We start from the raw sequence: 24,884 nt of genomic DNA on the forward strand, positions 1-24,884 counted from the left end.
TGCAGTATGGAATGATGAGAGACTAGTGTTCTATTTATAATAAAACCTAACATACTAAACTAATGAGCTTTTTTACAAATACCCATTACAAGCCAACTTAGGGTACAAGCTAACTTAAACAATTGGACATAACAAACTGGTCCAATTTGAAATACTAACAACCCTAGCATTTCAACACGCACATACTAGAACATACTTCGACTACAGTATGTAGGTCTTCGATACAATCTCTGTCGAACTAGAAGCTACCCTTCGACACACTAGATTTCGATCCAATACTCACAATATATATTATAAAAAAATTAATCATGACGCTCCCATGATATATTCCTCAGTTATTAGTTGGTAGATGTGAATAAGCTTTGTCATTAAATATATTATTTGTAGTAGTTATCTATGAATATATTCCTCATTAAATATATTATAAAAATTAATCATGACGATCCCATGATATATTCCTCATTTCATCTTCAATGACTCAAGGCTCAAGGGTTTACTCAAGCACTCTCCTAATCAAGGATCTCCTGAACTACGGTTTTGCACCCTTTTAAAGAAATTGATGGATCAAGGTCTCCATTGGATTTCATATGGCTCATTATTTTTCAAACTATCTCCATGTCAAAAGTCAAGCTTCAACTCCAAGGATTGCTCATTCAACTGCTCAGATGATCCACAGTCGACTAATTTGAACTAAAAGCCAACTAGGGTCAAATTATAGTCAAAATTCCTGGTTTTTGGTCAACATCAATATTTTGAAGTTTCATTCATCATTTGATCAAAGGTTGATCATGATTCATCAAGGAAAAGGTTCAAAATCAACAAAGTGCAAAGTTGCTAAATTAGGGATTTTTGTCCAAAAGTCAACTGTACTTTGACCAGCCATAACTTTCACATGGAATATCAGAAATTTCTCACCTAAAGCCTATTTGGAAGGAAATTGGATTCTCTACAAATTTGTCTCTCACATGTCAAGGCTAGAAATGCTTAATTTGAGAGATATGATACAAAAGATTATAGGTCCTTTTCAAAAGTCAACCAAAAGCAGTTTTTTGTCAAGGGCCATATTATAAAAATAAAATCTTCAAATGGTAAAAAGGTTACAAAGTGGCTTATATAGGACATCTTGAGGTTTCCAAAAATTCCTAGAACTCTTCCATATCTTAAAAACTGAGGGAGATATGCCTTGTCAAAGTTGGATAATTTTGAAGGAAAAATATGAAACAAAAGTGGTTCAAATTGGGTTTTCTTGCAAATGGACCTAACTTTTTAAGCTTTAATATTGACCAACAAGTTATCCAAGTTATCAAATATGATTGCCACGAATTATTAAATTTTTATTTGATTTTATATGGTTTTTATTCATTTAAATAGTGATTAAAAGTTATATAAATCAAGTAAAAATCAAATATTTGATTGGAAACCTCATAATGACCAATTTCAATCAACAATTACATCATATTTCAATCAAATTTCGTGCATAATGTTAATTGGACAAGATTGAAGCAAATTGGATCAAATTAGAAAGTTCCATAAATCAAATTTTCACAAATTTTCCATGATTGATCCAAAGATATTTTGGACCATTTGTTTGACCTAATATGTTCCATTATAAATAGAGAACATAAGACATTGCATTATGGGACGAATTTCTGGAAAATGAGCCATATTCAAAAAGCAAAAATTCACCAGGAACTTGAAATCGGTTTTGAAGAATTAAGGAGTTTCAAAAGGATCTGAAGCTTGCAAAACGTTCCTTGGATCATCCTGAAGCTATCTGGATTGTTGCACTACACCAACACCCCAAGAACCATCTCCATATAGGCCAAGGTAAGTCTCTTTAAACTTGAACTCGATTACGATAATTCATGCATCTCCATTGAATTTTGTTTGCATTGAATTTAATTATTTTATGAAATTATATAATTAAAATCTTGATTACTAAAAATTAAATTAATAATATAATAAATATTAAGATTTTATTTATTATTCGTTTCGGTCGAATTAATCGGTCGCGATGGTTAATAATCGGTTATTTAATTAATTAAAAAATCTAATTCAAATAGGTTTATTTGCTAAAAGGTTTTAACCGATTCAATTGGTTACGATGATTAGTAATCTTCATAAATTCGTTATTTGTTTTAATTAAACCTATTGATTACGATAATTAATGATAATTAAAATCCTTCATTAATTTATTAATCGTTTTAATCAAACTAATTGGTTGTGATGGTTAATAATAAAATAATTCAATTCCCAAAACAATTCAAATGATCTATTAAAACATATTTATTTGCTAATGGTGATAATCGAATCAATAGATTAAAATAATTAGCAATTCTTTATTTTATTTGTTAATTATGGTGATTGAACCTATTGATCATCGCGATTAATAGAACATATCATCTTATTCTTCAAATGCAACCTTAACTTCAATCGCTAAGCCAAGTCAAACTCATATTGCAAGTCGAAAGTAAAATGCAAGAATAAGCACGCCTTGAACAAAATGTACCCACAAGTCTAACTCTCACACCATGACATGCATTGTACTTCAATCCGACATAACAATAATGCTTTGAGGAGTTCTTGAGGAAGATAAAAATTAAGCACATAAGAACTCCTCCACATGAAATCCAATGAAGCTTAGTTGAATTATCGATTGTAGACACCGTGTATAAGAAACTCTTTATTATTTTTCTTCGATTTTCAAATGACGAAATAAACGCCATCCATAACTTATAGCTCAGATAAAGAGGGCAAATTTTGGGGTGCAACAGATACAACTCATGTTTGGAGTGTCAGATTTGTTTGTTTGGTGGAAAAATCCTAATGGTTTTTCGGCTAAGGCAATTTATGAGATGACTATGGAAGGTGATTCTCGGAGTCAAGGTTTGAATGAAAACGTTTCTAAGGAGTTATCTTCTTTATGGAAAACTAAGATTTCGAGTAAGGTGTCTATTTTCGGTTGGAGGTTAATTTTGAATAAGATTCCCACTGGGAACAATTTGGCTTCTCGGGGTATTTTACTCGGCCCCGATAATTTGGTTTGTCCCTTGTGCTTATTGGCGGAGGAAGATACAAATAATCTTTTTGGGAGTTGTTCGGTTATTGTACGATGGTGGAATAGCTTCTTGGATTGGCTTCGTATTGACGTTTTTGCAATTTCGGGTAATTTCTTTGACCGTCTTATTGCTCTTAAGGTTTTTTGTAGGTCTCTTTTTGTAGTGAACACTAGATGGCTTTTCGGTTTGGCTTTTTGCTGGAGTATTTGGTGTTGTAGGAATGAAATCCTCTTCAATGGGGGGGTGTTGGTCAATTTCGATATTATGGGGATGATTAAATTGTTAACTTGGGAGTGGATTATCAATTTCTTTAAGGTGGGTGACAATCTTGTTTGGTCGGATTGGTGTGTTAATCCCACCTTTTGTATTGGGGTGGGCTAGTTCTTGTTAGTTGGTTTCCATCTACCTTTTCTTTGTATGCTTTTGGGTTAGCACCCCTTGTGCTCTTTCAATATAAGTCTCTTTGCTTTTATATATATATATATATATATATATATATATATATATATATATATATATATATATATATATATATATATATATATATATATATAGATAGATAGATAGATGCATGCCTCTTACTTTTGCAACAAGATGAACAGAGGTTGAAGTGACACATTACTTAGAAATTATAAAGTAAGTAGTTCTTGTTGGGTGGGTCACTTTACACCAAGTAAATTGGTCAAAAGAAAAAAAGTAAAAAAAAAAAAGAAGAGGTAATTTAAAAGGGATTTTGGAACCACGTTGTACTAATAAAGTATCAATAACCAGGTGCACTAATAGATAAAGTCACAACAACATGAACATAACAAGTACTAATAAAGAAAACAATAGCCAGAGAAGAAGAAACACGTGAAACACGGATCTAGATTACAATATATTTAATACTGTCATGGAAGACATGTTATATGGGAAAGAATTGCATGATTCAATTGTGGAGGAAAAAGGCAAACTGAATGATACGTCTAATATCAATGGAAGAAGATGAATAAGAAGACTGTTCTTATCGTTACTATAAATATTATATTTTATGACAATGTTTTCACCTCACGTAACAAAACATCGAGGTATAATATCATGTTTTTTGTTGATTTTAAAATAAACAAACTATTCACTCGGTTTTTTAGAAAAACTGAGTGGTAAAATAGTTCATTCAAGTCATCCCAACAACTTCAGTTTATATTTCGAAATAGCTTACCCATCAATATTTTTAAAAAACCAAAATGTAACCTATTTAGGGTACAGACTTCGAATTCCAGCCACTTCAATTTATGTTTAATTAATACAAAAATAATTCATTTTTCACTTTGGTTTTGTTTACCATCCAATATGAAATGTTTTTTGAGTGATAAATGAATATTATTGTTAGATTTCAACGATATCTTGATGTAAATGAACCTTTTAATTTCACAAATTTCTGAGTAATAAATGAATGTGTAGCACCTTTAATCAATTTTTTTTAACAAATTCATCATATTCTTTCTATCACTTACCTATTTTTATATATTTTCTAAGTAGTTTTGCCTTGTTTTAGGTTTGTATCAGGATACCCACCTTTATAGAAATATTGTTTGATTGTGTGTTTTTTTATCTTTGTTAAAAATTATTATTCTCTAGTGTTATTAAAAAGACGTTTGTGTTTCTATTATTTATATTATTTATATAGTGGAAGATTTTATTGTATTAGGTCCCAAAGTTTTTATAATAAAAATTTGGTCTAAGTACTTTTAATTTGTTTTGTTATTACTGATGTGCTTTGAAATTTATTGTTCTATCTGTCTATTTAAATTAAACATGTGTGGAAAAAAATTCCACTTTAAGGGTTCCTATAGTTTTGATTATTTCCCAAAAGTTCTAACTATTATTATAATAGTTCAATGGCAACAATATTACATTCATCTTATATTTGAGTATAACATTAAATTTTATTCACCTAATGATATATATATATATATATATATATATATATATATATATATATATATATATATATATATATATATATAAAGACTAACATTGTTTCAACCTAGCATTAACAAACTTTCTATATAAAGACCAACATTGTTTCAACATAGCATCAACAAACTTTTGTAACAAAGTCCCTAGAAGTTTCAATATCATAATGGGTGTTCCCCTTTTTTCATCACTTAAAATCCAAGTGATATTTTTGTCAATGATAAATATTTGCTTACTTGAGGTTGCACTTGCTAGCACAACCAGACACTATCAATTTGATGTACATCCTCAAAAACACTCTACCATTGATTTTTCTTACAATTTCCTTTTAAGTTTTGATTTTACTTCTATCTTTTAGTTGAGGTTATATATTTTGATGCAGATAAGGTATCAAAATGTGACAAGATTGTGTCACAAAAAGAGCATGGTGACCGTGAATGAGGAATTTCCGGGGCCTCGCATTGACGCTAGAGAAGGCGATCGTCTTGTCATCACAGTTGTTAACCATGTGCAAAACAACATCACAATTCACTGGTAAACAACCTTACCATAAAAATAAAATAGATGATTAAATAATTTGACACAAATAATAAAAAAAAAGTTTGGTATTATTGAAATAGGCATGGAATTAGGCAGCTTCAATCAGGATGGGCTGATGGGCCAGCATATGTGACACAATGTCCAATCCAAACAGGTCAAAGCTATGTTTACAATTACACAATTAAAGGCCAAAGAGGAACACTCTTTTGGCATGCTCATATATCTTGGTTAAGATCTTCACTCTATGGTCCTCTCATCATTCTTCCCAAGGAAAATGTTGAGTATCCTTTTGCAAAACCATACAAAGAAGTTCCTATTATATTTGGTAATGAAATTACTTAATGGACTATATATATAAATATCTTAATTTATGTATGCTAATTAAATATTTATTATGGTTTTAATTAGGGGAATGGTATAATGGAGACACTGAAGCAATCATTGCAGAAGCTCTTCAAACTGGTGGAGGACCCAATGTTTCTGATGCATACACAATTAATGGACTTCCAGGACCACTTTATAATTGCTCTGATAAAGGTATATCAAAATAACACATGCTTTACTTTACTAATACATAGAACAGTTGGCCTCTGTAGATAATAAACTATTTTTACAGAGGCCACTCTAGTTTTTAGTGACAGCAAATTTTCGTAGGTAAAAGAAACATTTACCTACGGTGGTTGCCTGTCACTATCGGTGTTAAAACATTTTAACGCGTACCTTTCCATACTTAATGTGATAAGTGTTTGTGCTATAAAAACTTAATTAACCTGTTTGGTTTTATTTATCTTTTGATAAAAGAATCATTTATATGAGAAGCTGTTATCATATGCAGATACATTTAACTTGAAGGTGAAACCTGGAAAAACTTACCTTCTACGTTTCATCAACGCGGCACTGAATGAATTACTATTCTTCGGCATTGCAAATCACACTCTCACAGTTGTTGAAGCAGATGCTGTCTATGTAAAACCATTCGAAACCGACACAATCCTAATTGCACCTGGCCAAACCACAAATGTTCTTCTCAAAACAAAACCATATTATCCAAATGCAACATTCTTTATGTTAGCTAGACCATATGCCACAGGTTTAGCAACTTTTGACAACTCAACAGTTGCTGGAATCATAGAATATGAAACTCCATTTACCACTTATAGCTCGAATTCTTCGCTAAACAAACCTCCATTATTTCAACCTATTCTTCCACAACTTAATGACACTTCGTTTGCGACAAAATTCTCCAACAAACATTATAGCTTAGCTAATGTTCAATTTCCAGCTAATGTTCCACAGAAAGTTGATAAGCACTTTTTCTTCACAGTAGGCCAAGGCACTAAACCTTGTAACAAAAACCAAACATGTCAAGGTCCTAATGGAACAATGTTTGCAGCATCAGTGAACAATGTTTCTTTCACAATGCCAACCACTGCATTACTTCAATCTCACTACTTAGGACAATTAAATGGTACTTACACTCCTGATTTTCCAAGTACACCTTTGAATCCATTTAATTATACGGGCACGCCGCCGAGTAACATTTTGGTGGGGAGTGGAAAAAAGGTAGTGGTTCTTCCTTTTAACACAAGTGTGGAGCTTGTGTTGCAGGATACTAGTATCATTAGTATTGAAAGTCACCCTCTTCATTTGCATGGATATAACTTCTTTGTTGTTGGACAAGGATTCGGTAACTATGATTCGAATAAGGATCCGCAAAAATTTAATCTTGTTGATCCTGTTGAAAGGAATACAGTTGGTATTCCATCTGGTGGTTGGGTTGCTATCAGATTCCTAGCAGATAATCCAGGTTAGTTCATAATTTATTTATATTACTATTCAAATTGGCCGAGAACATTCGAGTTTGATCCCGGATTGAAACATTCATGAATCAAATTTTAGTTATCTTTTAGTTGAACTCAGTATACAAAAAGACATTAAATAATGTTGAATTGTGTGTAGGGGCATGGTTTATGCATTGTCACTTTGAAATCCACACAAGTTGGGGTCTTAAGATGGCATGGATTGTTTTGGATGGAAAGCTCCCAAATCAGAAGGTGCTTCCACCACCTGCTGATCTTCCCAAGTGTTAACTTTAATTTCAATCTAATTTTTATTTTATTTGTTTAGACATTTTCTCGCCTTTTGTAATGTATGATTGTGATTATTGAGCCAGTAACCATGTGAACACAACATCATTTCTCAACAATTCCCCGTCGTTGGATTTTCTTGAAAATAGTACATGGGACACAACATAGAGTATGAGACGATAAGATGCACATATTTTCCATATTGAGAGAGAATCTAACAAGCTCCATTGGATGAGTTAGAGGAGATTGAGAAAATGAGAGAAATTAAAAATACCAACAGTAGAGGAGCGTCAATCCTAACCTAAGCCAATGACAAATAATAAAAATGGACCCTTCACAAAAAAATTGAATAATTAATCAAAAAAATTATTTATAAATAATACAAATATTTCTAATTTTTTAATTTATTATTATAAAATAAATTTAATAATATATTTATTTCTAGAAAAACCACCAATAATTCAAATTAAGTTTATTTATCGCTTTGTCCTTTTTTCGATATAAGAAGAGTGGAAATTGTTAATAGTAATTAGATAAGAATAAATTTTTTAGTTGTTGTTAGGGCTACGCAAGAACAAATTAGAATCATATTGCTTTCATATTTTTCAATGATTTTTAATTGTGTGATTAAGATATCTCTCACATAAATATTAGAAAATATTTTAACTCAAATTTTAACTCATACTATTATTATTTTTCATTATTTTTTAAGTGTATAATTCAAATAATTTGTTATCATATATATATATATATATATATATATATATATATATATATATATATATATATATATATATATATATATATATATATATATATATATATATATTAGAATCTCTTTGAATTAATAATGTCAGGACCGGAGAAATTTATTAATTTAAAGAGTTATTAATTTATCGATAAATTAATAATTATTAATTTAAAGAGTCTTTAAGTAATTACATTATACATACTAAGCAAAAAAGGCAAATTAGTCTATGTATACGTTGCAACGAACTTTAGGACTCAACGTAAATTAGTAATTACTGTGTTCATATGCATTGGAAATAAATAATGACTTTGACTTGAACTTTGAACTTTAAAGGAAAACAGACAACTATTGAATCATATTTCAATAGAGTGTAATATATTTTTTTCAGTTTCTATGAATTATTAATTTATGATTTTCTTGGGACCGAAAATTATAAAGGGATCTCCCGAAAAATTATTATCTTATTATTTTATCGAGGTTTTCAATTTTTTACATTGGCCCAAGTCGGGACCGGACAAATTTATTATTTTAGAGAGTTTATTAATTTATCGAGAATTAATTTAAAGATTTTCTAATATATATATATATATATATATATATATATATAAGAATTAATTAAAAATAACACTAATTATATAATTTTAGAAACATTAATGAAATTAATATTATATATGCTTTGAAAAGCAGTAGTCATCATGTTAAGCTTCAAGCTTTCTCCATAATAAGGAGTAGAAAGAAGAAGAAAGAGAGAATAGAATTGTTATTACTCATCATCATAAAACTACTACAAGCTGAGTTACACTCTATATATACAACATTATGCTATAACAGAATTGTAACAACCTAACTAACTGAGAATCTGAAAACAGTTAAGTTGGTTGTATACATGGAGTAGCATGGTAACTATCATGTGGCTCTTCTATCTTAACAGCCCCCTCAAGCTGGAGTGAATATCAATCATTCCAAGCTTGGACTGTAGATTGATGAAAGGGCCCGGATGCAAAGACTTAGGGAGAATGTCAGCAACTTGTTCTTTTGAAGAGATTGGCATGAGGTGAACTGTCCCTGCTAGTACCTTATCACGCACAACATGGCAATCAATCTCAATATGCTTAGTTCTTTCATGAAACACTGGATTAGCAGCTATGTGCATGGCTGATTTATTGTCACAATAAAGAGTGAAGGGAAGTTGATATGGAATGTTGAAATCAACAAGAAGTGAAATGAGCCATATGCCTTCACAAGTGGCTTGTGCCAAGGCACGATACTCAGCCTCTGAAGAGGATCGAGACACCACTAATTACTTCTTACTCTTCCAACTAATGAGAGATTTTCCCAGGAAGAAGCAGAAGCCTGTAGTCGATCTTCTAGAATCCGGGCAAGCTCCACAGTCAGAGTCAGAAAACCCTGTGAGACAAAGAGTACTAGATGCAATGAAGAATAAACCTTGGTCAGGGTTATTTTTCAGGAAACGTAGGATGTGCAAGCCTGCCAGCATATGTTGATCAGTTGGAGCATTCAAGAATTGGCTGAGTTGGCTTACCGCATAAGCAATATCGGGTCGAGAGTGAGTGAGGTATAGGAGTCGACCTATGAGTCTTCTGTATGCAGTAGGGTCAGATATAGTCACTCCCAATATCGAGTGAAGTTGCAAATGAGGCTGCATAGGAGTATTGCAAGGTTTGGCACCAAGTAACCCCGCATCATTAATCAAATCGAGAGTATATTTCCTTTGACATAGAGAGATACCTTGAACAGTTCTGGGAACCTCAAAGCCTAAGAAATACTTGAGGACTCCTAGATCTTTGATGCTAAATTTCATATGGAGCAAGCTTTTGAGTTGTGTGATTTCTGCAGGATCAGTGCCACCAAGGACCAAATCATCTACATACACCAGGACCACAGTAAAGCCAGATAGTGAAGTCTTGGTGAAGAGAGAATAATCAGCTTTAGACTGAATATATATTTGCTTGCAAGAAGAGTATCAGTGAGTTTGGTATTCCATTATCGACTGGCTTGTTTTAAGCCATATAAGGATCTTTGAAGCTTGCACACTAAATCAGGAGCAGAAATGGAAAGACCTGAGGGAGGCTTCATATAAACCTCTTCATTGAGGTCACCATGGAGAAATGTTGTGTTGACATCAAGTTGAAATAAGGGCCAGTTGTTAATAGCAGCAATAGCCATGAGCATTCTAATGGTGGTCATTTTGACCACAGGACTGAAAGTGTCCATGTAGTCTAAGACTTCAGTTTGTGTGAAGCCCTTTGCCACTAAACGAGCTTTGTACCTCTCAATAGTGCCATTAGCATGCATTTTGAGTTTGAAAACCCATTTACAACCAATAGAATTCTTGTGCGGTGGTAGAGGCACAAGAGTCATAGTATTGGTAGTGGATAATGCATGCAATTCAGTTTCAATAGCTTCTTTCCAATTAGGATCAGTAATGGCAGCTTCATAAGAATTAGGTTCAATAATGGCAGATAAAAGAACAACACAATTCTTATGTGTCAAGGATAGATCATCATATGATAAGACTGAAGAAAGAGGACACTTACATTGCTTAGGAGAATTGGCAGCAGTACCTTCAGAGGTGGGGATTGTACTTAGGAGATGACAATGATAATCATGGAGATATGAAGGAGGCTTTGGATGTCTTTTGGATTGCTTGGGTAGTCAGGAATCTGAGGTGGGATGATTAAGGGTTGTTGTGTTGGATAAAGGTAGATAATCAGTGTTATGTGAGGTGATTGGCAGGGATATTTGAGGTTGGTAAAGCCTGACTTGAGGAAGAAGATTGATCAAACAATTTGTTGAAATCATCAAGGCATGTGGAATATGATGCAGATTGATATGGGAATATGTGTTCAAAGAAAATAACATCCCTAGACACAAAAAATCTCTTTATTATGTAAATCAAAGAGAGTGTGACCCTTGATGCCAGATCTGTATCCTAAATAAAGGCACTATCTAGACCTAGGATCCAGCTTCTTTCTATTTGCAGATAGAGTATATGCAAAACACAAAGAACCAAACACTTTGAGTGTTGTAAAATCAGGTAATGTGTCATAAAGTATTTGGTAGGGTGACTTGTGATGTAAGTAAGCAGAAGGTAATCTATTTATGATGTGAACTGCATGACCAACAGCATGTGCCCAAAATATGTGATCTAACTGAGACTGAAACAGGAGAGCTCGAGTTATGCCAAGGATGTGTTGGTGTTTCCTCTCAACAATGCCATTTTGTTGAGGGGTTCCAACACATGATGTCTGATGAAAAATGCCAGATTGTTTGTAGAAATAATGTAAGAGAAATTCACAGCCATTATCAGACCTAATATATTTGACAGATGAATTAAACTGTGTTTTAACCATTGATACAAAAGATTTGACAAGAGAAGAGGCTTCAGATTTAAGCTTCATAAGAAATAACCAAGTAAATCTACTTTTATCATCAACTACAATAAGAAAATATCTATAACCCATCATTGATGGTGTGGACAAAGGTCCCCAAATATCCATATGGGCTAAATCAAAAATGGAAGTTGAAGTGTGAGAACTATAAGTAAATGGCAATCTTCTTTGTTTAGCAAGAAAACATACATCACAAGGAACAGATTTGTGAATAGGCTGTATAAAAGGGAAAGACTTGTTTAGATGGATCAGTGTAATGTTGGAGGGATGACCAAGTCTCAAGTGCCAAAGTTGAGAAGCTTTGTCTTGAGATTTATGCTGTATGGAATTGATAGAAGGGATTGATGGTGATTTATGTAAAGTGACTGTGGGTGACTCCAAGATGTACAATCCACCACTCATCCTAGCTGTGCCAATCCTCCTCTTGGAATACATATCTTGTATCATACAGTCATTATCATTCAACATCAATTGACAGTGAGAGAATTTTGTTAGTTTTGGTACTGATATCAAATTGAATGAAAAATCAGGCATATAAAGAACATCAATGAGCTGAAGATATTGATCAAATACAATAGTGCCAGAGTATAAAGTTGTGACCAAAGCTCCATTAGGCAGTTTGACTATAATTGGCTCTATTCTTTTGAGGCGTTGAAAAAACTCTCTATTATAGCAAACATGATTTGTGGCCCATGTATCAAGAATGAACAATTCAGGGCTATGAATGTTGCAAATGATACTAGCACTGATGGATGACTCAGTTGTCAAGTGATTAACTTGAGACATAGATGTTCCTTGCAATAAAGCCAATAGAGCTTTGTGTTGAGAAGGAGTGAAAGTTAAACTAGCCTGTGTAAAATCTTTGTCTCCATGTGGCTCAATCTGACTTGCATCTTGAGATTCAGACTGTGCCAGATTTATGGAGCTTTCTTGTTTCCAATGAGGTGGGTAGCCATGCTTTTTGAAGCATGTATCAATTGTGTGGTTAGTCATGCCACAGTGTATGCAAATTCTGGATCCTCTTCCTCTACCACCATAAGACCTACCACCTCTACCTCTGCCTCTAGAGCTGTTGCTAGCAGATGAAGCTTGGTGTGTGTTGTTGGTAGTGGAATTGGCATTAGGACAAGCCAAGAGTTTTGACTCATTAATGGAGGTGGAAGCTTGTCTTTCTTGCTGAACAAGTAATGAGTAGACTCTACACAAATTTGGAAGGGGCTCCATGAGCATAATCTGAGATCTAACAGCTGAATATTGCTCATTCAACCCTTTTAGAAACTGTATGACTTGATCACCATCATGGTAAGCTCGAATCTTGGTAATGGCTAGGCAAGTGGAATCACATAAACACTCAGGAATTGGACGAAAATTGTCCAATTCTTGCCGTAGCTTCTTGAGTTTAGTAAGGTAAGAAGAGATAGAAGCATCACCTTGCTTTAAATTGTAGATTTCTTCTTGAATGTCAGAGATGCGAAATACATCTCCTTGATAAAATTGTGCTTTCGATTCATTCCATATCTCTTCTGCAGTTTCCATCCACAAAATACTTTGTGCAATTTCAGATTCAACTGAATTGTGAAGCCAAGACATGATCATTGTGTTGCATCTATCCCATGCAAGAGAATTGACATCTTCATCCATTGGCCGAGGCAAGACACCATTGATAAAATGAAGTTTGTTCTTGGAACGCAAGGCCATGGTCATGGATCTTGACCAAGAATGATAATTGTTGGGTGATAACAATGGTGTAACTAGGATTAATGCAGGATTTTCATTCAGATGCATGAAATAGGGGTTAAGGGTATCAGTTTGATAACCCTAATTCGCGGCTTTGGATGAAGCAGTGCCATGAAGGTTGACACCATGGATGCTAGGAGTAGAATCTGCAGAGCTTGCTTCAGACATGTTGCAGAGATGAAGAACAAGGAGAAGGAAAAAATGGAGAAGAAGAACAAGAAAGAAGCACGCGATGATGAGATGAGTAAAGAGAAGAAGTAGCGGAATCAAGAAAAGGTCGATGATACCATGTTAAGCTTCAAGCTTTCTCCATAATAAGGAGTAGAAAGAAGAAGAAAGAGAGAATAGAATTGTTATTACTCATCATCATGAAACTACTACAAGCTGAGTTAAGTTGGTTGTATGCTATAACAGAATTGTAACAATCTAACTAATTGAGAATCTGAAAACAGTTAAGTTGGTTGTATGCATGGAGTAGCATGGTAACTATCATGTGGCTCTTCTATCTTAAAACATCAAAACAATTTATTTAGTTCACTTTAGTAAGTATATAATTTTATAATTTTTAAGATGCAGTGCACAAGTTAAATCGTTGTTCAAAGACACTTTGGTATTTTATTAAATAAATAGTTAAAAGCATAAAAAATGAAAAATCAAGTCTCGAACACAACTGATACGGGAAATTATTTGCCGTTACATTGATGAACAACTCGTTGAAATAAAACAAAATAAAAGGTACATATAATTATTGAAGGATAGAAAAACACTTAGAAAGGGGGGGTTTGAATAAGTGTAGCTTTAAAAACTTGACAGATAAAAATAAATTGCACAGTTATTTTTATCCTGGTTCGTTGTTAACTAAACTACTCCAGTCCACCCCCGCGGAGATGATTTACCTCAACTGAGGATTTAATCCACTAATCGCACGGATTACGATGGTTCTCCACTTAGTCAGCAACTAAGTCTTCCAGAGTCTTCTGATCACACACTGATCACTCCAGGAACAACTGCTTAGATACCCTCTAAGACTTCCTAGAGTATTCTGATCCACACGATCACTCTAGTTACAACCTGCTTAGATAACCTCTAAGACTTCCTAGAGTATTCTGATCCACACGATCACTCTAGTTCCTTACAACTTAATGTAATCAATTCTAAGAGTATTACAATTGCTTCTTAAAAGCTATAATCACAAACTGTGATATTTCTCTTAACGTTTAAGCTTAATCTCACTAATATATTACAACAGCAATGTAGTGAGCTTTGATGAAGATGAAGATTCTGAGCTTTGATTTGAACAGCGTTTCAGCAAGTTGATATTCACAGAATAGGTGTAGAATTCGTTAACCTTGTTTCTCATCAGAACTTCATATTTATAGGCGTTTGAGAAGATGACCGTTGAGTGCATTTAATGCTTTGCGTGTTCCGTACAGCATCGCATTTAATGTTATTCGCTTTTGTCAACTACCTCGAGCCTTGTTCACGCTGTGTCTACTGACGTTGCCTTTAATAGCTTTTAACGTTCCTTTTGTCAGTCAGTGTAGCCTGCCACGTGTACTTCCTTCTGATCTGATGTTTGTGAATACAACGTTTGAATATCATCAGAGTCAAACAGCTTGGTGCATAGCATCTTCTGATCTTCTGACCTTGAAGTGCTTCTGTGCGTGATACCATCAGAACTTCAGTGCTTCTGATCTCATGTTCTTCTGATGCTTCCATAGACCCATGTTCTGATTCTGCTTCGACCATCTTCTGATGTCTTGCCAGACCATGTTCTGATGTTGCATGCTGAACCCTTTGAGTCAAAGCTTCTGAGCGCTGAATTATGCATACTCTTTATATATTTCCTGAAAAGGAAATTGCATTGGATTAGAGTACCATATTATCTTAAGCAAAATTCATATTATTGTTATCATCAAAACTAAGATAATTGATCAGAACAAATCTTGTTCTAACAATCTCCCCCTTTTTGATGATGACAAAAACATATATAAATGATATGAATTTGCGATCAGAAAGAGCAGACGGCAAAAGACAAATTACACAGCTATAGCATAAGCATATGAATATGTCTCCCCCTGAGATTAACAATCTCCCCCTGAGATAAATAATCTCCCCCTGAAATAAATACTCGAAGAACTTTAATAAAAGACTTCCCTGATTATTTCGGTAGAGACGATCACATAAGCTTCTGTCTTCAGAGAATTCATAGCTTCTGACTTCTGCTTCCATTGGACAGCTTCAGAACTAGAATTTCTTTAGATCCTTAGAACACTCACAGCTTCTGATTCCTGCTTCCATCTAGGACAGCTTCAGAACTTGAATTTCTTTGATCTTCAGAACATTCACAGCTTCTGATTTCTGCTTCCATTTAGGACAGCTTCAGAACTTGAATTTCTTTGATCTTCAGAACATTCACAGCTTCTGATTTCTGCTTCCATTTAGGACAGCTTCAGAACTTGAGTTTTCTGGATCTTTAGAACATTCACAGCTTCTGATTTCTGCTTCCCTCGGATAGCTTCAGAGCTTTGAATTTCTACCAGCATCACTTCATGCTAGATTTGTATCAGAACATTGTTGAATGTACCAGAGCATCATCAGAGCATCTCTACATCCTGAAATGTTACAGAACAAAAACTAAACGACAAAAGTCAGCATGAACGAGTCAGAACATAAAATGTATATTAGAACACATGATATGTATCAGAGCCATATAGGCTAAAATAATGTGTCAGAGCAAATAGAATTTTGTCAGAGCAGATAGACAAATATGGATCAAATTCTATTATCAGTGCTTCTGATTCATTCTTCTTTCTTGCTTCTGATTTCTGAAGCTTGACAGCACTCAGCTTGCTTCAGTTTCCATGAGCTTATTCTTTTTACAGAATAACACTTCTTATGGTTTTGCTTCTTGTTTTTGCTTCTTGTCTTCACTTCTTTATACCTGCAAAACACTTAAACCATATAGAACTAACTTGCAGTTCTTGTTAGTAAATGTGTGGGAGCTTTACCCAGCAACTGATAGATTAATCAAATCATTTATCATTTATCTTCTCCCCCTTTTTGTCATATCATCAAAAAGAATATTTCAAAAGATTCAGATGTATAAAACGACAAACAAAATCAATGAAATGCAAAACAAAGAAACTTTTCATTGATAATCAAAAGATATTACATGAGAAGATGTTTAACAAACAGATGCAACAAGGAAAGAAAACTACTAAGACCAAAGACTAAGACCCTAGCTAAGACAAAATCTGCGCCAGCATGTCTTGAACCCTGTCAAAATTTGCAGTTTTCCTTGCCATGAAGGAGTGAAACGCATCATTGACTGCTTCTTGGGCTTCCAGGCGAGGGGTCAGGGAGACTTGATTCTGATGCAGATCTTCCACAATCTTTATCAGAAACAACATTCTCAGCAGGTGAAGATGAAGAGATTTCTTTGGAATGGGTTGAGGGAGAGGAAAGGTTAGATGAAGAGGAAGTTGAGTCTTGAAGGTAAAAAAATGAGGAAGAAGATGGAGATGATGGAGGGCTTTCACCAGGGGGTTGAAACACACGTCTATAATAGTTTCCAGACAACTTTGCTTCGAATGGATTCACCTTGAGAGGGTCATAGGTGATCTTTATCTTTTTGGGTTTGGAAGAGGATGTTTCAACAGCTTTTCTCTTTTTGTTTTGATCATTTTCATGGTTTCCTGGGCTTGATGAAGAGTTCATGATGGATTTTCAGATAATGAACAGCTAGGGTTTGATATGAATGCAAAGAGATAGAGAAAGAAAACAGAGACAGAGTGTAATAGAAAGAATATAAGAGGGAAGGAGAGGCGTTTGAAGAGTATTTAACAGAAAATAAAATGAAACAAATGATGGATAGCATTTAATGTTACGTGACATGAGGAGAGATAATAAAGACAAATGAGGTGACTAGCACAGTTAGCTATGGTCGGCGTCCCTTCAACTGCACGCGCGCTTATCCATGAACAGTAAAGACAGGTTTACCATCCCGAGATAAAACGTTACAGCTGTTTTGCTTTAAAAAAGGTTCTGAATCAACTTAGGCAATGAAACGTTAGTAATAACCGAATCATAATTTCTAAAAGATTTCAATCAGAACTTCTGATTAAAAAAAAATCACATTCATTTCAGAAGATACTCATACGTAAGAACTTCTCATCTTCTCATTCTGGGCATAAATCCATACTAATGTTCTTCAGAATGAACTTAAACCTATCTTCAGCCAGGGGTTTTGTAAAAATATCAGCCCATTGATGGTCTGTATCCACAAAGTTTAAAGATAGAACACCCTTCTGAACATAGTCCCTTATGAAATGATGTTTAATCTCAATATGTTTAGCTTTTGAATGAAGAATAGGATTCTTAGATAAACATATAGCAGAAGTATTATCACAGAATATAGGAATGTTACTCTCATATATCTGATAATCTTCTAGCTGACTCTTCATCCAGAGCATCTGTGTACTGCAACCAGCAGCAGCGACATATTCTGCTTCTGTTGTTGATAGAGCAATAGTTGCTTGCTTCTTGCTATACCAGGAGATCAAATGACTTCCAAGAAATTGGCAACTTCCTGAAGTACTCTTTCTTTCAATTCTGTCTCCAGCATAGTCAGCATCGCAGAATCCTACTAAGTTGTATTCTTTAGATTTTCTGTAAACTAAGCCAACATTAGTAGTACCTTTCAGATACCTTAGAATTCTCTTAACAGCAGTTAAATGAGATTCTCTAGGATCTGATTGGAATCTAGCACACAAACAAACACTGAACAGAATGTCAGGTCTAGAAGCAGTCAAATATAGAAGAGATCCAATCATACCTCTGTATAACTTCTGATCTACCTTCTTACTTACCTCATCCTTACCTAGGATGCATGTTGGATGCATAGGAGTTTTGGCTTCTTTGCAGTCTAGAAGATTAAACTTCTTCAGAAGTTCCTTCACATACTTGGTTTGGTGAACATACGTTCCTTCTGATGTTTGATTTATTTGTATTCCAAGGAAATACTTGAGTTCTCCCATCATGCTCATTTCAAACTCAGCCTGCATAGACTCAGCAAACTCCTTTCCAAGTGTAGCATTAGATGTTCCAAAAATAATATCATCTACATATATTTGACAAATTAAAATATCCCTTTTAAAGGTTTTACAAAAGAGAGTAGTGTCCACTTTTCCTCTAGTGAAACCATTATCCAGAAGGAAAGAACTTAAGCGTTCATACCAAGCTCTGGGAGCTTGTTTCAATCCATACAACGATTTCTTTAGTTTAAAAACATGATTAGGAGACATAGAGTCTTCAAAACCAGGAGGTTGATGGACATAAACTTCTTCATCTATATAACCATTTAAGAAGGCACTCTTAACATCCATCTGATAGAGAGTGATGTTATGTTGAGTGGCAAATGAAATTAATAGACGAATAGATTCTAACCTGGCCACTGGTGCAAAGGTTTCTGTATAGTCAATCCCTTCTTGCTGACTATAACCCTGAGCCACCAGTCTGGCTTTGTTCCTTATCACTTCACCTTTCTCACTGAGCTTGTTTCTGAAGACCCATTTTGTACCGATTATATTGAATCCATCTGGTCTAGGAACAAGATCCCAAACATCATTCCTTGTAAACTGATTCAGTTCTTCTTGCATAGCAATTATCCAGTCTGGATCTTCTAGAGCATGATTAACAGAAGTTGGCTCGATCAAAGATACAAGACCTAATTGACAGTCTGCATTGTTCTTAAGGAATGCTCTTGTTCTGATTGGATCATCCTTCTTTCCAAGAATGACATCTTCTGAATGACCAGAAATGAGTCTGGATGATCTTCTGACAGATGGTTCTTCAGAAATGCTTAGATTGTCCAGAGAAGCTGATACTTGATCTTCAGATTCTTTGCTTCTGGGAAGCTCTGCTTCTGATGCGTTGCTTCTTGGCTCAACAACTTCTGATATATCAATATCACAATCTGCAAAATTATCAAACTGCTTTGGTTTTTCAGAACCAAGCTTATCATCAAACCTGATATTGATTGATTCTTCCACAATCAATGTTTCAGTATTGTATACTCTGTAGCCTTTTGAGCGTTCAGAATATCCAAGAAGGAAACATTTTTGTGATTTGGAATCAAACTTACCAAGATGATCTTTAGTGTTCAGAATAAAGCATACACATCCAAAAGGATGGAAATATGAAATGTTGGGCTTTTTATTCTTCCATGACTTGAGCATTTCCTTCATGAGTCATTTTCAGGGACTCATATATGTCATAGGCCGTTTCCCTGTTAGATATCTTCTCATACTCAGCATGAGAGATAGCATTCAGCAAAACAGTTCTGCATTTATGATGATTCCTAAAAAGCTTCTTCTGATCATCACTCATTTCTTGCCTTGTCAGCTTTACGCCACTGGCATTTACTGGATGTTTGTAACCATCCATTAGAAGATCCCATAGATCACCATCTAGACCCAGAAAGTAACTTTCCAGTTTATCTTTCCAGTATTCAAAGTCTTCACCATCAAATACCGGCGGTCTAGTATAACCATTGTTACCGTTGTGTTGCTCAGCAGAGCCAGATGTAGATGTAGACTTTGCAGTTTCATCAGCCATCTTTTACTGAAGCGTTTTTCTCTTCCTGAATCTTTTCTAAACACGGTTAAGTGCTTGCACCTTAGAACCGGCGCTCTGATGCCAATTGAAGGATAGAAAAACACTTAGAAAGGGGGGGGGGGTTTGAATAAGTGTAGCTTTAAAAACTTGACAGATAAAAATAAATTGCACAGTTATTTTTATCCTGGTTCGTTGTTAACTAAACTACTCCAGTCCACCCCCGCAGAGATGATTTACCTCAACTGAGGATTTAATCCACTAATCGCACGGATTACAATGGTTCTCCACTTAGTCAGCAACTAAGTCTTCCAGAGTCTTCTGATCACACACTGATCACTCCAGGAACAACTGCTTAGATACCCTCTAAGACTTCCTAGAGTATTCTGATCCACATGATCACTCTAGTTACAACCTTCTTAGATAACCTCTAAGACTTCCTAGAGTATTCTGATCCACACGATCACTCTAGTTCCTTACAACTTAATGTAATCAATTCTAAGAGTATTACAATTGCTTCTTAAAAGCTATAATCACAAACTGTGATATTTCTCTTAACGTTTAAGCTTAATCTCACTAATATATTACAACAGCAATGTAGTGAGCTTTGATGAAGATGAAGATTCTGAGCTTTGATTTGAACAGCGTTTCAGCAAGTTGATATTCACAGAATAGGTGTAGAATTCGTTAACCTTGCTTCTCATCAGAACTTCATATTTATAGGCGTTTGAGAAGATGACCGTTGAGTGCATTTAATGCTTTGCGTGTTCCGTACAGCATCGCATTTAATGTTATTCGCTTTTGTCAACTACCTCGAGCCTTGTTCACGCTGTGTCTACTGACGTTGCCTTTAATAGCTTTTAACGTTCCTTTTTTCAGTCAGCGTAGCCTGCCACGTGTACTTCCTTCTGATCTGATGTTTGTGAATACAACGTTTGAATATCATCAGAGTCAAACAGCTTGGTGCATAGCATCTTCTGATCTTCTGACCTTGAAGTGCTTCTGTGCGTGATACCATCAGAACTTCAGTGCTTCTGATCTTATGTTCTTCTGATGCTTCCATAGACCCATGTTCTGATTCTGCTTCGACCATCTTCTAATGTCTTGCCAGACCATGTTCTGATGTTGCATGCTGAACCCTTTGAGTCAAAGCTTCTGAGCGCTGAATTATGCATACTCTTTATATATTTCCTGAAAAGGAAATTGCATTGGATTAGAGTACCATATTATCTTAAGCAAAATTCATATTATTGTTATCATCAAAACTAAGATAATTGATCAGAACAAATCTTGTTCTAACAATTATTTATTCATTAAAATTCTTAAAGCCCAATTATTTTGAGGCCCCTTCTTTTTTTAGGTTCTGAGTTGTGAGTCTGCTTACCCTGGTCAAGAGAGAATAGGGTATTAGAATGAGGCAAATCACAAAGTTTCTCATGATCTTCAACAATGAGAGAAGTTTGGGTTTTACATACATAAAATGTGATTACCACTTCATTGAAGTTAAGGTTAGCAAAAAAAACATTTTTACCAATCTTGAAAACATTTTTTTAACTTGCGGCAGACGAAATCTTTGAGTTCGATTGATAAAAGTTGTTGAAGAAATCAAAATTTCCATCAAAACTTTCATCAAGGTAGAGAAGTTTGAGAAGACGGAGGTCAAGGAAGTTCTTGATCTAGAAATCCTTTTGGCTTTAAGAAATGAAGTCTTCGGACTCATAAACACTTGATGATGGGTTAAAAAAGTTACACACCCTATTTGGTGAAATTTGATGATGATAAGAAAAACAAGCAAGTAGCAAACCCAAAAGATAAAAGGCTAATAATAAGAGAGGATAATTCGAGATGAGGAAAGGAGAGGACGGAGAGTACCTATTTATAGGCTCATTCTAATCAATTAAAGACTTTTTTAGTCCATTATGCATAAAGTGTCATCGATTTCCTAATGGAAGTTGATAACTTTCATGGTTATTGTAAGACTCGACAAGAACAACACATTTTAGTTAATGAAGAAACAATAGCGGCAACAAACTTCATCTAGTTTGAGATACAATAAGAAGAAATATAAGAAGTATGAAGCTATTATGTCAGCTTCTTCCTCCTTATATTTCTTTTTCATTGCTTAACAAACTAGATAAACTTCATAATTAATTCCTATTCCACAATTAGTTTCAATAAAAGGTGCGTCCTGGAAATTTATGATGCCAGAGTTGGAATTTGTTGGAAATTTGAAGGGTATGAATACAGATTCAAAAAAGAAGAACAAGAATTTGAAGAACAAACTGAAGCCAGAGAGATTTTATGGAAATTTGAAGATGCTATGTTTTCTTATCTCTTTTATGTTTAATATTTACTTTGTTATAAAATGAAATAGTTGAATTATGGTTTAGTGCTAATTATGGTATGAAAATTTGACATTTATTAATATGAAATATCACAATGGTTTATATGAATAACAATTATTATAAGGCGCGCGCTTTCCAGTTTACTATGACGGTCACTGGACCATGATTGTAAATACTGAATTTATAACCACGCGCTACATAATAATGTCTGATCCCACGTGGTTATATATATATATATATATATATATATATATATATATATATATATATATATATATATATATATATATATATATATATATATATATATATATATATATATATATATATATATATATATATATATATATATATATATATATAATGAAATTTATATAATTAAACCAATAATCATAAAATCTTTTTTTATTGGTAAATTGTTATTAAACACATTTTACGTAGTAGTGGGAGGTGTATGTGCGTCATAGTATCCAAAAGTAAATTGTTGTGTTGTGTTATTTGTTTTGCTGGGGTCGTAATGTTTGAAGCAAATGGGAATTCTTTGTCTAGAGTAAAATGTATGCGTTAGTTTTTCTTTTTCTTTGTTGTCAGCTGTAATTTCTTGAGATGTATCGGTTGTTTTATTTTGAAACATCATATATTTTTTTAAGAAAATTAATATTTATTTTCACATTTTTAATCATTTGTGAGGATTTGGAATTTTCACAAGCTAAACTGCTCCACTTTGAAGTAGGATACTACTGATTGCTCAAAACTCCCGCAAATAAAGTGTGAGAATTATACATATGCAGCAGATTTTAAAACTCATTAAACACTTTGTGAGGGTCAAAAACCCCAACAAATTGGATAAACCAATCTTGCAATTTTGTCCCTTTTTTAGCTTTAACTCAAAAGTATTATTATCTTATATCTTATAAATATTATTCTAAGAGAAGTCTCTTAAAAGAAGACTTGGTCAAAACTTAAACAATTATATTTTTATTTTGAATAAAAAATAAATTTTTTTGCATGTTACAAATAAATCCCGTTATAAGATAGACTATAAATCCACAACCTCCTTCTATTTATTCATATTTAAAGAGTTAAATTTTAATTAAAAACAAAAATGTTAGCCAAAAAATATAAATAAAAAGTATTGATGTTGCAAAATAACACTTTATGTTTGATAAAAAAGAGATGCAAAAGAACACTAAAATAAAATAGTAATATTTCATTGGGACAGAAATTATAATTCACACCTATGATATATAATATTTAAATGAAAACAATTTCCAGCCCAATTCTTAAATATATAATTCTATTCCCATCTTCAAGTTGAAGAAGTCATTCTTCTTTCAAGTCTTCCACTTTTACTTCTGCTCAAATCATACGCCAAATGCTTATGCTTCAACCAAGAAAGTATAAGATTTGGAAGAAAACATGCATGTCTTATTTATATTAGTAGATATTACGTAGCATATATTTAGAATGTAGTTTCTATTTTAAAAATGATCACTACAACAACATAGTGAACTTAAATTACAGCCACCTTTCTGAAATCCCCCTATAAGGCATCTTCTGCCGCAATCTTGACATGGTCCACCAATGCATACCTCTCCTGAATCATTACCAATTGCTCCTGCTAAAGAAAAAAAACCTCAAAACTTCATTTTATATTTTAACAATGATGTACAAAAGAGAATTTAAGAGGAAAAGTTCTTAAGTAAGTTTATTACCAGAAGATAGGACCAACCCAATGCATAAAAGTCCCAAGAGAAAAAGTTTGCAAATGTGCATTGTCATTTTTTTCTATGTACTCTATTATTATCTTTTGTTCTTGTATCATGCATAGCAAACTTCAACCTCTTTATATAGTACTCATTTATAAAAAAATTATTTTGAAAATAAAATTCAATTATCTATTAAGTTATAAATAAAAAAATCATGAGTCCAAATATATATATATATATATATATATATATATATATATATATATATATATATAAATTTTAAATAGAAATTTCGTATATTACACGACTACTCAAGGCAAATAATAGAAAACGATACAATTATTATGTGAAGAAAATAAGTGAAGGGGACCATTGTTTTTCTTTGTTTCTATAATGTATTGAAGTAAGAATTAATTGAACTATATTGAAGTTAGGAAGTAATAATGGATTTCCTTCTTTAGAAATATGGTTGGAATTATCCATTTTTTGAATGATATATAGTTGTTGAATATATCAATCTTTTATTCTTTTGATAAATTGCCAAGCCTAAAATCAAATGTGACAGCTATTGAGTGACTCAGGCTTTGGAGTAGAGTGTTTTGCTTTGGTTTAATTTTGTTTGTATTAGTACTTAGATGTCTATTTTCTTTTGTTGATTTTTGTTTTTTTTAT

The 24,884-nt window shown here is 33.5% G+C and overlaps 2 protein-coding genes and 1 long non-coding RNA gene across 3 annotated transcripts; 2 read left to right on the forward strand and 1 right to left on the reverse strand.

The window, feature by feature from the left end:
- Positions 1 to 2,783: 2,783 nt before the first annotated feature.
- Positions 2,784 to 3,440, forward strand: LOC131614041 (uncharacterized). The gene has a single exon (XM_058885670.1). It carries the CDS (start codon positions 2,784 to 2,786, stop codon positions 3,438 to 3,440), a length of 657 nt encoding a protein of 218 aa, XP_058741653.1.
- A 1,694-nt stretch (positions 3,441 to 5,134) lies between these two features.
- On the forward strand, positions 5,135 to 7,673 carry LOC131611806 (laccase-17-like). Its single transcript, XM_058883671.1, has 6 exons — positions 5,135 to 5,295; positions 5,398 to 5,549; positions 5,636 to 5,880; positions 5,964 to 6,092; positions 6,391 to 7,362; positions 7,515 to 7,673. Exons 1-6 carry the CDS (start codon positions 5,182 to 5,184, stop codon positions 7,643 to 7,645), a joined length of 1,743 nt encoding a protein of 580 aa, XP_058739654.1. The 5' UTR covers positions 5,135 to 5,181; the 3' UTR covers positions 7,646 to 7,673.
- Positions 7,674 to 23,693: 16,020 nt separating this feature from the next.
- On the reverse strand, positions 23,694 to 24,391 carry LOC131611807 (uncharacterized). Its single transcript, XR_009287149.1, has 2 exons — positions 24,219 to 24,391; positions 23,694 to 24,124 (listed from the first exon to the last, which is right to left on the reverse strand). It is a non-coding gene; the product is annotated as an uncharacterized LOC131611807 (long non-coding RNA).
- Positions 24,392 to 24,884: the final 493 nt, after the last annotated feature.

This window comes from Vicia villosa, linkage group LG6 (genome assembly GCF_029867415.1).
Source record: "Vicia villosa cultivar HV-30 ecotype Madison, WI linkage group LG6, Vvil1.0, whole genome shotgun sequence".
In the NCBI taxonomy this organism is placed as follows: domain Eukaryota; kingdom Viridiplantae; phylum Streptophyta; class Magnoliopsida; order Fabales; family Fabaceae; genus Vicia; species Vicia villosa.